We start from the raw sequence: 12,366 nt of genomic DNA, 5'->3' as shown, positions 1-12,366 counted from the left end.
ATTGCAGCCAAGCAAGGGTGGGGCCCCGGGTGAGGAGGGAGGGGAAGGGGACACCAGTGACCAAAAAAAAAAAACTGCTGTGGAGTCAGTTCCAATTCATGGCGACCCCATGTGGGCAGAGTGGAACTGTGTTCTGTAGGTTCAAGGCTGTGACCTTTGGAAGCAGATCACCAGGCCTTTCTTCATAGGCGCTTCTGGGTGAACTCGAGTTTCCAACCTTTATGTTATCAGCCAGCAGCCGTTTCCACCACCCAGGGACTCCCACAAGAGTAGCGGCAGTTTCTCCCGTAGTGACCTAGCCGGGTTTCTGAGGATTGAGGGTGCTCTTAGGGGTGGAGCGGGGCAGCAGAGGAGAGTCCTGCGTGCTCGTGGGGCGGTAGCCAGTGTCCCTCCGCTGGCGGCTGGAGCAGACGCTGTGCGCTCCCAGAGCCTGGGCGGGGTCGCGGCTCGCGCGCCGCTCCCTGCGCAGCCGCCGCCCCTCGCGGCCCCGCCCCCGCGGCAGCCCCGCCCCCGTCGCCATGGGAACAGCCGCGGCGGCCCCGCTCGCGCGCGGCTCGCTTGCCTCCGTCTCCGCGGCTCTAGGGGCGGGTGGGGTGGGCTGAGCCGCAGCCGGAGCCGGGGCCGCCGTAGTCGCCGTCGCCGCTACCGCCGGGGAGAGGCCTGAGCGGAGCCGGCGCGGGTCCTGGGAGAGCGAGGCCGCCGGGCGGTGCATCCCTCTCCCGGTCGAGTCCAGGGTGAGGGGCGCGCGGGGGCGGTGGGGGAGGGGGTTCCCTGGACCCAAGAACAATGGGACCGGGGCAGGGATGCGGGGACTCGCCCCCGCGCGCCTCCGGGGCTGCGGCCGCGCATCGCACCTGTTGTGCGCTGGCCACGCAGCCGGGGCTCGCCCTGCCCGCTCCCAGCACCCCCATCTGCGCTCGCGCCCGGAGTTGGGTCCCCTCGTGGCGGTGGCAGTGTCCCCGAGGCCCGGCATGGGCGTGGCCCGGGGACAGACGCGCGGGCGCGGAATGGGATCCGGCAAGGTGAGGGTGCGGCAGCGGGACCGCAGAGGGGCGGGCGGGCGCCGCCTCATCTCCGACCTGGCGGGCCTCCCTTCCCGCAGGGTGCGCGGCGATGTGAGCCATGAGCGCGACGTGGACACTGTCCCCGGAGCCGCTGCCGCCGTCGACAGGGCCCCCGGTGGGCGCGGGCCTGGACGCGGAGCAGCGCACGGTGTTCGCCTTCGTGCTCTGCCTGCTCGTGGTGCTGGTGCTGCTGATGGTCCGCTGCGTGCGCATTCTGCTCGACCCTTACAGCCGCATGCCCGCCTCGTCCTGGACCGACCACAAGGAGGCGCTCGAGCGCGGGCAGTTCGACTACGCGCTGGTCTGAAGGGGGCGGTGCCCCAGGCCGGCCCTCAGCTCCTGGGTCTCCTGGGACCGGCCTCGCCCCGGGCGCCGCCTGGCCTGGACTGCGCTCAGGACCCCGCCCCAGAGCCCCAGCCGCAGCGGGGGAGGGGGCGTTAGGGGAAGTCCAGCTCTTCCCCTCGCACTCCTCCTATGTCCCCTACCGGCCAGGCCAGAGCCTCACCTCATGCCTTTATCCGCCCTAGCCTGTCCTCTCTCCACCTCTCGCCGGCCTGGCTGGCCCCCAGATCGGGAGCCCTGGCTGGGAGGGCCCCAAGTGTGTAGGCGGCTCTGCTATGTCCTGCCACCAGCATGAGTGTCACGTCTCTTCCTGGTATTGGGGACCCTCTTGTCCCCTCCACCCTGTCCTCATTTCCCCCGTTAAGTGTTGAGCCCCTCAGGGGCTCTGGCCTGTCAGGCAGGCACCCCTGAGCCCACGGAGTGCACACACATACCAATATGCCCTGTCCAGCCTGCCCCAGAGATAGAGCCACCTGCCAGCTTCTCGGCCCAGAGAGCTACAATGGCTGCTGTGTTCAGAACACGTCCTGGCCTCCATGAGCACAGGCAGGCTGACTCCTGCCCCCAGCCCAGGCCCCTGTGCAGATCAGCGCCCCCTCCCTGGGTCACCACCTCCGGCCCTCACCACCTTGCTGCCTCTGACCCCTCCTGCTATCTCTCCCAGGCCCCTTTCACTCCTCCCTGCCTTGGAGCCGGTGATGATAATAAAAGCTGTTATTACTGAGCGCTTACTATGTAGTAAGCAGTGTGCTGAGTTGGAGCTTCCTGCACAGGACCCAGAGCTTTAGCTAGGCCCTGTTAGCATCCCCATTTTACAGGCCAGGGCTACAGGGCCTGAAAGTAACCAGGCGGGAATCCCAGTAGGTTTAGCTTCTGCATGGTCTTCCCCACTGCCGGGTGCAGCAGACCCACGCCTCCGCACCCTTTTCCCCGGTTTGGGGGGCTGAAGGTGTAACCATCTCAGCGCTTTCCCCCAGCTCCAGACACAGCAGGATCTTCTTTGACCTGGGGAGGTACTAGGGGCTGTGGGATGGGCTTAACCCGCTGGGATACTACTAGAATGGGGTGCCCTCCTCTTGTTGTGAAGATCGTTTCCAAGAATTGGCCTGGCCTCCTGGCTTTGGAACCACACCTGCAATGGCAAACCTCTCCGCACTGCCTCCCCCCTGCCCACCACCATTGTGGGCACCTGGAAGCGGTGAGTCTGGTGCTGCGGGGGCCCTGCCCACAGAGCACACTCCACGCGTGCCACCGGGAGATGCTGTGCGCCCCCGGCGAGCCGTGTGCAATGTGTGGGGGAAACCAGCGTTTCTATAAAAAGAAGGCTGTGTGCAAAAAATTTACCAGCTCTCAGACTACAAGTCAGTCTCGGGGGAGGGCGGCACCTTGGGAGTGCACCTAGTTCCTGCTGAAGAACTTTGGTTCCCCCCCATTCAGGGGACTGGCCCTGATCCCACCTCCACAGGGCAGGTGAGGCTGATGAGGGTGCACCCCAGGCAGGGAAGCCCGGCAGCACTTCCAGGAACTTGAGGTCTTTGCTGGGGCCCTGCTCCTCCCATCTGGCCACTGCAAGCCTCTCCAAGCCTCTCCTCTTCATATGATGGGAGGTAACGCATTCTGAAAACCACTTCCTGACACCTGTCCCCCTCAAGCCTGGCCCTCTCTCCTAATTGGTCCTTGTCAAGAGCCACCTCCACTCCCACCATCCCCAAGGGCCCCCTCATAGACCAACGGAGGCCACTGCAGGCCTCCTTCCAGGCAGGGCCGCTCCTCAGCTGCCATGACCCCAGGCACATCTGTGTCCCCACTCCCACCTCTAACTCAGGGAAAAGCAAGCAAGGAGTGTCGGCAAAAACTTTATTCACTGTCACAGGACACCAGAGAAGGGGTGAGGAGTTGGGAGGGGGGCACGTGCTGGACCACAAGCTGGGGAGGATTGGAACCTGAGGGCATCTTCTGTGGTCTGAGGGCATGCTCAGTGCAAGTACAGAAGAGGGACTAAAAAGGGGACCAAGACAAAGGAGCGGACATGAGAGGGGTTTATGGGGCCAGCGCCAGCCCCTGGAACCTCTGGCCAGGAACGAGGCACACGTGGGCTTGGGAAACGGGAGAAGCCAGCCACAACCATTTGTCTGTCAGTTCTGGGAGACTGGGCTGCTCCTGTGCGCAGTCCCTGCACCCTCTGTTCTGTGTACTCAGCCGCCTGGACATTCCCCTCAGCTCTGAGGCCGTCACTGGGTTGGGTGACGGAGCCCCTCTACAACTGTGTTTCCATTCTTGAGACCTCAGATGTATGGAGCACCTTAAGGGCCAGCCAGTGCTGTCCAAAACTTCCACCATGACAGGATCCTCATAACAACCAGGGGGCACAATGTCCACGTGTGTCCTCTGAGGGCCAGGGCCCTCACTTGGCAGGGGTGGCTGCCTGGCCCAGAAGCTCCAGGGGTACCAGGAAGGGGTTCAGGGGGCAGACCCCAGCTGCTTGCCAGGCCGATCTCGGTTCACTGGGCCCAGCACTCTCAGAGACCTGGGGGGTGGCCTGGCCAGGCTCCTTGTGCCCCCTGGAGCCCGCATCCATATCCTCAGTCCCGGGCCCCAGGCCCTCCTTGGCCAGGCTGGGCTCGGGGGCCGTCAGGCGCAGGTATGCTCCAGTCATGTGCTCAGCAAGGGCTGTGCAGGGCAGGTGGCTCAGCTCCTCAGGGAGCGACAGGAGCAGGTCGAGGACCACGGATGACTCTGGGAAAGGAGATAGGGAGGTTAGAGGGGGGCAGGGCTTGCCGCCTGAGACCTGCCCCCAAGGCCCTACCCCCACACTCCTCACCAGCTGGAGAGAGCTCAGGTCCTGGGCCACTTCGGAAGAAGGACGCCAAGTACTTGTAGATCTTCTCAAAGTCCACGGTGAAGTCCTCCTTGGAGGAGGAGCCAGATGGAGGCTTGGAAGGGGCCTCAGGAGTGTCAGGCACAGGGGCCTCAGGGGCTCCAGGAGTGTCAGGCACAGGGACCCCAGGGTTGGACGCCTCCTGACACCTGGGGGTGTTGAGGAGCAGCAGCTTTCCACGGGCCTGCGTGGGCTTCGAAGGCTGGGAGTGCAGGAGGCTGAGGGGCTCTGTGGCCGCGATGGTGAGCACCTGTTGGGTACAGCCACCAGAGCAGACACGGGGAAGTCCCTCCACTTGCATCACATCACCAAGTCCCCCCTGGGAAACTGAGGCTCAGGGTGTCCAGCTACTGGCCAGGGTCACAGAGCTAGTCCATCTGGTTTGGACTCAGGTGTCCCCCTGCCTGCTGGGACCCCCAGGCTCCCTGGGGGAGGCTGTACCTGTGAGAAGGCAGCTGTCAAGCCTTCCTCCAGTGGGCCTGTTATCTTCTCAGCTAGATCCATCCACACCTGGGGGGAAGGTATGTGCTCAGCTGAGGGTGCAGCCTCCAGGGTTCCCCCAAGCCCTGCCACTCCTGGGGATCCCCTGGCCAAATTATCCCCTAAACTCCCAACTTAAGCCCCAGGGAGCCAGGCCTGGAGAGCCTCGCTCTGCTACCTTACCTCTATGGGGGCCGGGGTCTGGCGCCGTCGACCCAGCGGTCCCCCTGGATGCAACCTCTGAATAGCCTCGCGGGCCACACGGCCCTTGAGCTGCTGGAGGAAGTCCTGGATCTGGGGAGGAGAGATGAGGCAGCAGAATGGGCCTTCTACACGCCCAGGGTTGGAGGAGAGAAGCCAAACCCCGTTGCCCGTTCACAGTGACTCCCTGGCCCAACCCTCCCACAAACGGGTCCTTCTCTACTCCCAGGGCGCCCACTGCTTCCTAGTCTCCCGCTAGCTCCGTGACTCTGACGGGCCTTGAGCTAGGGTCCCAGCGCCAGACCAGCTACATCAGGAAGACAGGCCCAGGCCTGCTCTGGCTCCTGCCCTCGGCCAGGGCCCATCCCCATGCAAAGTTCCACCCTACTATCTGCCCCTTTCGTCCACTCTGCCCATTTCTCCCCCCTCCTATGAGTCGGAATCGACTCGATGGCAACGGGTGTTCAGTCTCAGCCCAGCCTGTGTCCCAGCGCCCTTCTCCCCTCATCCGAGTGTGCCCTGCCTACTTCTTGGCCATGCCCCACCCCTCAGCCTCTGTGAGCCCCGCCGCCCCGCCCACTCTTTACTCGTCCCGCCCCTAAGCCTGCACTCGCGCAGCCCCCTCAGGCTCACGCATGCCCGCCCCAGCTACGCACTAGCTCCGCCCCCAGCCTTGCACTAGCCCTGCCCCCCTTATTCCCGGGCTCGCCCCGCCCCTTAGCCTCGCCCTCGCCCCGCCCATCAGCGGCCGCACGCAGTCTCGCACTAGCCCCGCCCCAGCCTCGTATTAACTCCGCCCCAGGCTTACACCCGAACTCGCCCCGCTCCCCCGCACGCACGCTCCAGCCTCGTAGTAACCCCTACCCATCTTCACTTCCGAGCTCCACCCGCCCCTCAGCCCGTCTCGTCCCAAACTCACGTAAACTTCGGGACACACCAATGCCCAAAGCCTGCTCCCGCTGCCCTGCCCCTGAGCCTCACCCTCGTCCCGCCCGACCCCGCCCCTCACCTCGTCCTCGCTCCGGCCCGGCAGCCCCCGGGCTAACTCCGCGGCGTTCGGCTCCGGCTGGCCCCGCCGCGCCTGCAGTAGTCGCAGCAGCTGCCGCTTTTCGCGGACGCTCCAGGCCGCTGGGCCGGTCGCAACACCCAGGTACCGCGCGGGGGCCACTCGTTGCCGCTGCGGCGGCTTCATGCTGGCCAAACGACCTGGGCGCGCTGACGCCCTTCCTGGAGGCGGAGCTACGGAGGCCGCCGGGGTCAGAAAGTACCGTCCAGAGGCGGGCGCACATGGGGGCGTGGCTCCGCGCTTTCGGCTAGTAGGGAACTGCGCCTCTAGTGGGAAATGGTGGGAAAACTGGTGCCGGAACCGGGTCTGAAGCGAACGAGACCCTGCCGCATTTTACCTTATTCCCAATTTAAAGTGTGAACTGGAGCTGAGAACTTGGATGGACTTTTGTGATACTCCTCCTGTGTGCTTTAAGGGACCCTGGTGGCTCAACGGTTAAGCGTTTTACTGCCAACGCGTTCGAACCCACCCTGTGGCTCTGTGGGAGAAAGACTTGGCGATCTCCGTCCATAAAGATTGTTGTTAGGAGCCATCGAGTTGGTTCCGACTCATACTGACCCTGTGTACAACAAAAGGAAACACTACCCGGTCCTGTGCCATCCTCACAATTGTTACGCTTGAGCCCATTGTTGCAGCCCCTATGTCAGTTCATCTGGTTGAGGGTCTTCCTCTTTTTCTCTGACTCTCTATTAAGCATGATGCCCTTCTCCAGGGACTAGTCTCTCCTGACAACATGCCCAAAGTATGTGAGAGGAAGCCTCGCCATCCTTGCTTCTAAGGAGCATTCTGTCGACTTTTTCCAAGACAGATTTCTTCGTTCTTTTTGCAGTCCGTGGTATATTCAATATTCTTCGCCAACTCACCTTCCTTATTCATTGCCCAGCTTTCACATGCATGTGAGACAACTGAAAACACTATAGGGTCACAATGAGTCAGAATCGACTCCACGGCAACGGCTATAAAGATTACAGCCAAGAAAACCCTGTGGGGGCAGCTCTGTCACGTGGGGTCTCTATGGGTCGATGGCACCTAACAACCACTGTGTGCTTTGCTTTTGCAGATGGGTAGGCCTTGGCTGGAAGGTGCCAGTCCTGGCCAAGAGAGTGGGCTATGGGGTCGGACAGTCCTGGGGACCTTGGGCAAGTGATTTGGTCTCCCTGGGCCGGTTACTTCATCTGTAAATTGAGGCTAGTAGTCCCACCTTATTCCTGTCCAGGGAAAGGAGGAGCTCAGACAGAAGGAATTTAAGGAGATAGACGGATAATCTAGGAGCGGGGTGGAGGCCAGACGAGCAAGGAGACTGGAGCAGAGGCACGAGGTGGAGGCCTGAGCAAGGGTAGGGTCTGCCCATTGCGAGTGGAGAACAGAGAAGGCCTGGCTTTCGGAGGCTTGGAGAAGGCAGGTAGACCAGTGTGAGGGTAGCAGGTAGGGTGGAGGGTTACTTTCTGTTTGGGACAAAATGCCTTTGGGTCTCCTCTGGCCCCTAGGTGCGCCCATGTATGGGTATGTATGTATGAGGTTCGCCTGCAGTCCTCCATCCAGTCCAGCCCTGCCCCCGACCCGACCTCTCCCAGCCCTAAATCTTCCCACTCCTGGTCCCAAGCCCTTCTTGGGCCTCCCCTTCCTGCCCCCCACCCCACGCAACGTGTGCACACACAGACTCCAAGACTCAGCAGGTCAGTTCAAAGGTTTGTTTTGTGCCCAGGTGGGAAGAAAGAAGGGCGAGTAGTGCAGGGGTCATGGTTTCATCAGGCCCAAGGCTCAGGGCAGCAGATTCAGTCCTGCTGGGAGAAATAGGAAGGCTGAGCGAGGGAGTGGACAACGTGAAGTCCACCTCCCTCCCAGCCAGCCATTGACCTGCCCTGTCATCCTGTGAGCTGGGTGAGGGGTGGCAACTGGGTCTGACTCCTGAATTCTCCTCACCTCTGCCCTGTCCAGGGTTTGAGGACCCCTCTCCCTAGAGCAGGCAGTCTCCTACAGGTAACCCACTGCATGAGTTCCAATCCTAGCTCCACAAATGTTGTGACCTTTGACAAGTGATTTCATTTCAGACAGTGCCTCCCTTTTTTCATCTATAAAATGGGCTTTATAATAGTATCTACCTGAAGGTCGTTATGGGAATTAAGTTAATTAATACGCATAAAACACTTCAAACAGTGCCTGGCACAGAGTAAATGATATTAAGGGTTATAATCACCTCTTTCTTCAAGCTCCCACATTACCCCACCCACCCACCCACACGCACACTTACCTGCCTCACTGGGGCCTCCTGGGCTGGGGGCTGCTGGGCGACGCTCTCAGGGATGGGCCGGGAGGTGGGGGCGCTGGAAGGGAGAGGCGGTGGCTGAGGAGTAGGGGTTGTGGCGCACTGGGCCGGGGTAAGGGCGCCCCCTGGAGGCTGCCGCAGATGTAATGGGGGCAGGACTGGGGGCCGTCAACCCTGCCGCTGGGATCGCTGGGGCCCGGGCTGAGGTCCCGGCTAGCGGGGGTTCGTACCTGAGTGTGCGCAGAGGAGGCCAAGCCCTGTGGCCAGCGCGGCGCCCAGCACGAAGGCTGCCAACACCAGAGCCACCACCGGCGCAGGCTCCAGGGCGGCAGGGGCCGGTGCCGGCCTGGCAGGCTCGAAGCTCACAGCCCTGCCCGGAGCACCTTTGGGAGGACCTGTGGGGAAAGGTACCCTGAGACTGGGCCTGGGACCCAGACATCCGCCCCACCCTCCTTCCTCGGCCCCAGGCCTCTTTGCGGAGCAGGACTGCGCGCTCACGTGGAGGCGGCCGCGGCACGGTGACCACGATGGGCTGCGTCAGTGTGTGCAGGTGGGGGCTGTCTGCGCCCGGGCTCTCACCGCTGCCACTGCCGGCACCCACGCAAGCCTCATCCTGAGGGAGACACTGACAGGTGCGGGAGGGAAGAAAGGGGATGTCAGGGCCCCAGGACTCAGGCGCCTGAGAGACCCAAGCGTCCAGCTCTCCACCAGTCCCACCATTAGACCCCTGGAAATCCACCCCCTTAGGATTACCGTGAGCCCAACCCCTAAGATATACAAGCAGCCCAGCCCAGGAGGAGTCCCGAACTGCTTCTCAAGGGGAGGGGGACACACCATCCCTGCTCTCCCAGCATCTAACTTTCTTCAAAGCCCAACATTAGTGCCCAGAGGTTTGCCCCATCAGTGGCCCCCTGCATCCAGCCTTCCAGACCCAGAGGGACCCCAGAGCCCTGCCCATGAATGTACCCAGTGTCCACCTCTTTCCCCCTAGCGACCCTTGTGCCAAGCTCCATTGTTTTCTTGGGGATCCCTGCACCCAACACCCAGCCTGTAAGAAGCCCAGTGTCTAAACCCAGACCCCAAAGTGCCCCGTCTCCAGATTCCTAAACCCCTAGCTGCTAGAGACCGTCCCACCCCCCAGAGGCCTGGGTGCCCAGATTCCTGGCCCTGTGCTCCCGCACCGGCGATGGCTGCGCCGGCGTCAGAGGCGCAGGCCGGCGGACTCCCCGGAGGCGTCGGCAGCGGCTCAGCTGGCAGTGCAGGAACTGCACAGAGGCGTTGAAGACAGGGCGCAGGCGGAAGCTGAAGCGCGCGGGGCGGGCGGCACCGAGGAGCGGTGGTGGCGGGAAGACGACCGAGGCGTCGGCGGGACAGCCTCCCCGCAGCAGCGCCAGGGCGGGGCCCAGGGCAGGGCGTGAGGACGGTGTCACTGAGCAACGATGCAGGGCCAGGCCCCAGCGCGGGGAGGGACGGGCCAGGGCCGCCTGGGGAACAGGGGCGCCATCAGGCCTGGCTTCCTCCGCACCCATCCACCCCGGGTGTCCCCCGTAGGCGCACCTGCACGAACACGCGGCTGTCAGCGGGTACCTCGAGCGGCCCCCCGCGACGTGGGAAGGCGTCCTCCGCGTCCGACAGCTCCAGGCTGAAGAGAGGCCGGCGCAGCCAGGGCCCAGGCGCTGCCGGGAATGGGGGTGCTTGTGGGGGAGAGGGTGGCATAGACAAGGGAAGACACACTGCCCCTTAGAGCCTCCAAGCAAGTGGCCCAATCATTTGGTTGTGATGCTGGGTTTGCCATGCTTAGCCCGGCACTGGTTCACGATAAACGTGACAGTTACTGTGTCCCTTGGAGACCCCGGGGGATGCCGCTGCTCAGCAGCTGGAGGTGGGCACAAAGCTGTGTCCTGGCTCTTCCCCTACCTGGGCTTTTCCACCTGCAAAATGGGTGAGGGGATTCCTGGCTGGAGAAGGGGTTGAGGGGTGCCTGATGGTGGAGGACCAGGCTGGGGGAGGTGAGAGGGCTCCCTATTTCTGAGCAGTTTGTCACCCGGGGTGGGTGGGGTTTTCTCTAGGGGTGCAATACTGGGTGGGGGGAGGGGTGCTGGCCAATCCTTCCTTTTCTAAAAGGAGGTAGGTGCTGTCACCAAGGGCAAAAGGGAAAAGAGAGGTGTCCCCACCCTAGCCCTTCTGAAGGGCACAAAACCCAGCCAGGCCACCAGGATCCGGGGCTTTACCATTTGTCCAGGCTCCTCGGCTCCAGACGCCGAGTCGAAGGGGCCAGGCTGAAGACAGTGATGGCAAAGGTGGAGGCAAGGGGAACCCCAGTTGGGGGGGGGTCCCTTAACCCCTGTGTGACCATGCACTCACACAAGGGCCTGGGCTCACAACCAGATGCCTGCTGGTACTGTGTCCTCGGAGGTGCCCCATGATATTCTGTAACATTCAGTGACCCTAAGACCATTTGCCCAAACTGCACCCCTCCCCCTCACTGTGGGTGCGAGGGGCTTTTGAGCAGGTATAGGGTTCATATCAACGCAGGAACCAGGCCCAGAGGTGAGGCCCCCTCCCCCACCCATGCTCCCAAGGAGAATGAGGGAAAGGTCAGGCTGAGAACCGGCAGCCACGGATGTGCGTGTGATGGGCCCAGCAGCCCCCGTCTGTACCTACCTGGCGGCTCGCTGGGCAGGGTGGAGGTCCCCTGGAGCAGGGCCAGCAGCAGGAGCAGGGCGCCCAGCATGCTGCGCGGCAGGGTCAGAGAATGTGGGACCAGGAGCAGAGGCAGCAGCCAGGGCAGCACCTGGGCCCAGCAGGTGGGCAGGTGGCCGTGGCCTTGACTGGGTGGCCGCTGGGGGGCAGGGAGCGGGGGCGATGGACCAAGGGAACATTGGAGCTGGTGCCAAGGCCTGCCAGGGATTAAGGGCTTCTCTCCTGCCTGAGCTATGGCTATGGGGGGTGGGGGGTGGGGGAAGTCCACTCATATTTAAAAAAAAAAAACCAAACAAGCTGATTCTGACTCATGGCAACCCCATGTGTGCAGAGTACAACTGTGCTCCATAGGTCTTCAAGGGCGCAGCCCTCTGGGTGGATTTGAACTGTGAACCTTTCAGTTACTAACGGAGTGCTTCTGCACCACCCAGGGACCCCCCACTCCTCTCAGCCACTTGGTATTGGGCAAGTCATGACAAACCCTAACTACTCGTTTCTCCTCAATGGAATGGCCACCCTGCCACGACCAAAGGCACTCCCACCCCCCAGGCAGGGGCTATGGGCCCCTTCCCACTCTTCTTGCCAGGCCTGGCCAGGCCCACGCTATACCACACAGCACCACTCAGTAGAGGAAAAGAGAGGGGTTTTATTCTCAAGCGTCTAAAGGTTTACAAACAAGGGCATTTTGTTTTAAAAAGGGTCAGGGCAATACTGGTGGCCTGAGAAGGGGGTGGGGGCCGCTGGGCTGAGCTGGGCCCCCCAGGCCCCTGCCCGCCCGGCCCACCCTCTGCCGGATTAGGAGGGATGGCTGGTGACGCAGGGAGAGGCAGGGAGGTAGGAGCGGGAGGCTCCCCCAGGGCTCCTGCTTAACACTGAAGGGGGAGTGGGGAGTGGAGGACACACACTCACAAAACAGAAAATAAAGTTAAATAAAAATAAAACTCGGCAGCTCGGCCCCAGGCCGGTGCTGACCCTGGGACCAGCCAGCAACCGGCCTGCACCCGGCAAAGGCCCCGTGGCAGGGCCCAGCAGGGGAGGATGGGGGCCAGGCCTGGGGGCCCTGTCCCCTCACAAAGGGGACCCGGGGCAGACCACCCCCAGAAGGTAGCCTTCCCCCTGGGGGCAGAGAGAAGGTGACTTATGTTACTGCTTAACCATGCGGCGTTGTGGGAACAGGAGCGTAAGGATGCGAGGACACAGGAATACCTAAACCTATATCGCGTCAGCTACCGCATGGCTCCTCACCTTTGGTGTTGGTTCGATTTTGTTTGTGGGGTTTTCTCTTTTTTTTTGTTTCATTATTTTGTTTTGTCGTCCACTTGATTTGCATGCATCACCAACAAAAAGGACAACCCCCCTCCTGCTC

At 62.4% G+C, this 12,366-nt stretch overlaps 3 protein-coding genes across 5 annotated transcripts; 1 reads left to right on the top strand and 2 right to left on the bottom strand.

Annotated features, from left to right (window-relative positions):
• Positions 1-602: 602 nt before the first annotated feature.
• On the top strand, positions 603-2,128 carry CTXN1 (cortexin 1). Its single transcript, XM_049875804.1, has 2 exons — positions 603-734; positions 1,103-2,128. Exon 2 carries the CDS (start codon positions 1,123-1,125, stop codon positions 1,369-1,371), a length of 249 nt encoding a protein of 82 aa, XP_049731761.1. The 5' UTR covers positions 603-734; positions 1,103-1,122; the 3' UTR covers positions 1,372-2,128.
• A 1,118-nt stretch (positions 2,129-3,246) lies between these two features.
• Positions 3,247-6,189, bottom strand: SNAPC2 (small nuclear RNA activating complex polypeptide 2). The gene is made up of 5 exons (XM_049876702.1): positions 5,975-6,189; positions 4,948-5,058; positions 4,726-4,794; positions 4,228-4,534; positions 3,247-4,142 (listed from the first exon to the last, which is right to left on the bottom strand). The coding sequence occupies exons 1-5, from the start codon at positions 6,155-6,157 to the stop codon at positions 3,811-3,813; spliced, it is 1,002 nt and encodes a 333-aa protein (XP_049732659.1). The 5' UTR covers positions 6,158-6,189; the 3' UTR covers positions 3,247-3,810.
• Positions 6,190-7,714: 1,525 nt separating this feature from the next.
• On the bottom strand, positions 7,715-11,514 carry TGFBR3L (transforming growth factor beta receptor 3 like). 3 transcript variants are annotated; one of them, XM_049876700.1, is made up of 7 exons: positions 10,962-11,514; positions 9,855-9,991; positions 9,479-9,781; positions 8,796-8,922; positions 8,528-8,692; positions 8,283-8,355; positions 7,715-7,815 (listed from the first exon to the last, which is right to left on the bottom strand). In XM_049876700.1, exons 1-6 carry the CDS (start codon positions 11,029-11,031, stop codon positions 8,288-8,290), a joined length of 870 nt encoding a protein of 289 aa, XP_049732657.1. In that variant the 5' UTR covers positions 11,032-11,514; the 3' UTR covers positions 7,715-7,815; positions 8,283-8,287. The 3 variants fall into 3 exon arrangements, with proteins under 3 accessions (XP_049732657.1, XP_049732656.1, XP_049732658.1); XM_049876699.1 differs by having other exon boundaries at positions 7,715-7,812; XM_049876701.1 differs by having other exon boundaries at positions 7,715-7,812; positions 9,885-9,991.
• Between the last annotated feature and the right edge of the window lie 852 nt (positions 11,515-12,366).

The sequence above is a fragment of the Elephas maximus genome, chromosome 3, assembly GCF_024166365.1.
Source record: "Elephas maximus indicus isolate mEleMax1 chromosome 3, mEleMax1 primary haplotype, whole genome shotgun sequence".
Classification (NCBI taxonomy): Eukaryota; Metazoa; Chordata; class Mammalia; order Proboscidea; family Elephantidae; genus Elephas; species Elephas maximus.
This window is presented reverse-complemented; position numbering and strand designations above follow the sequence as displayed.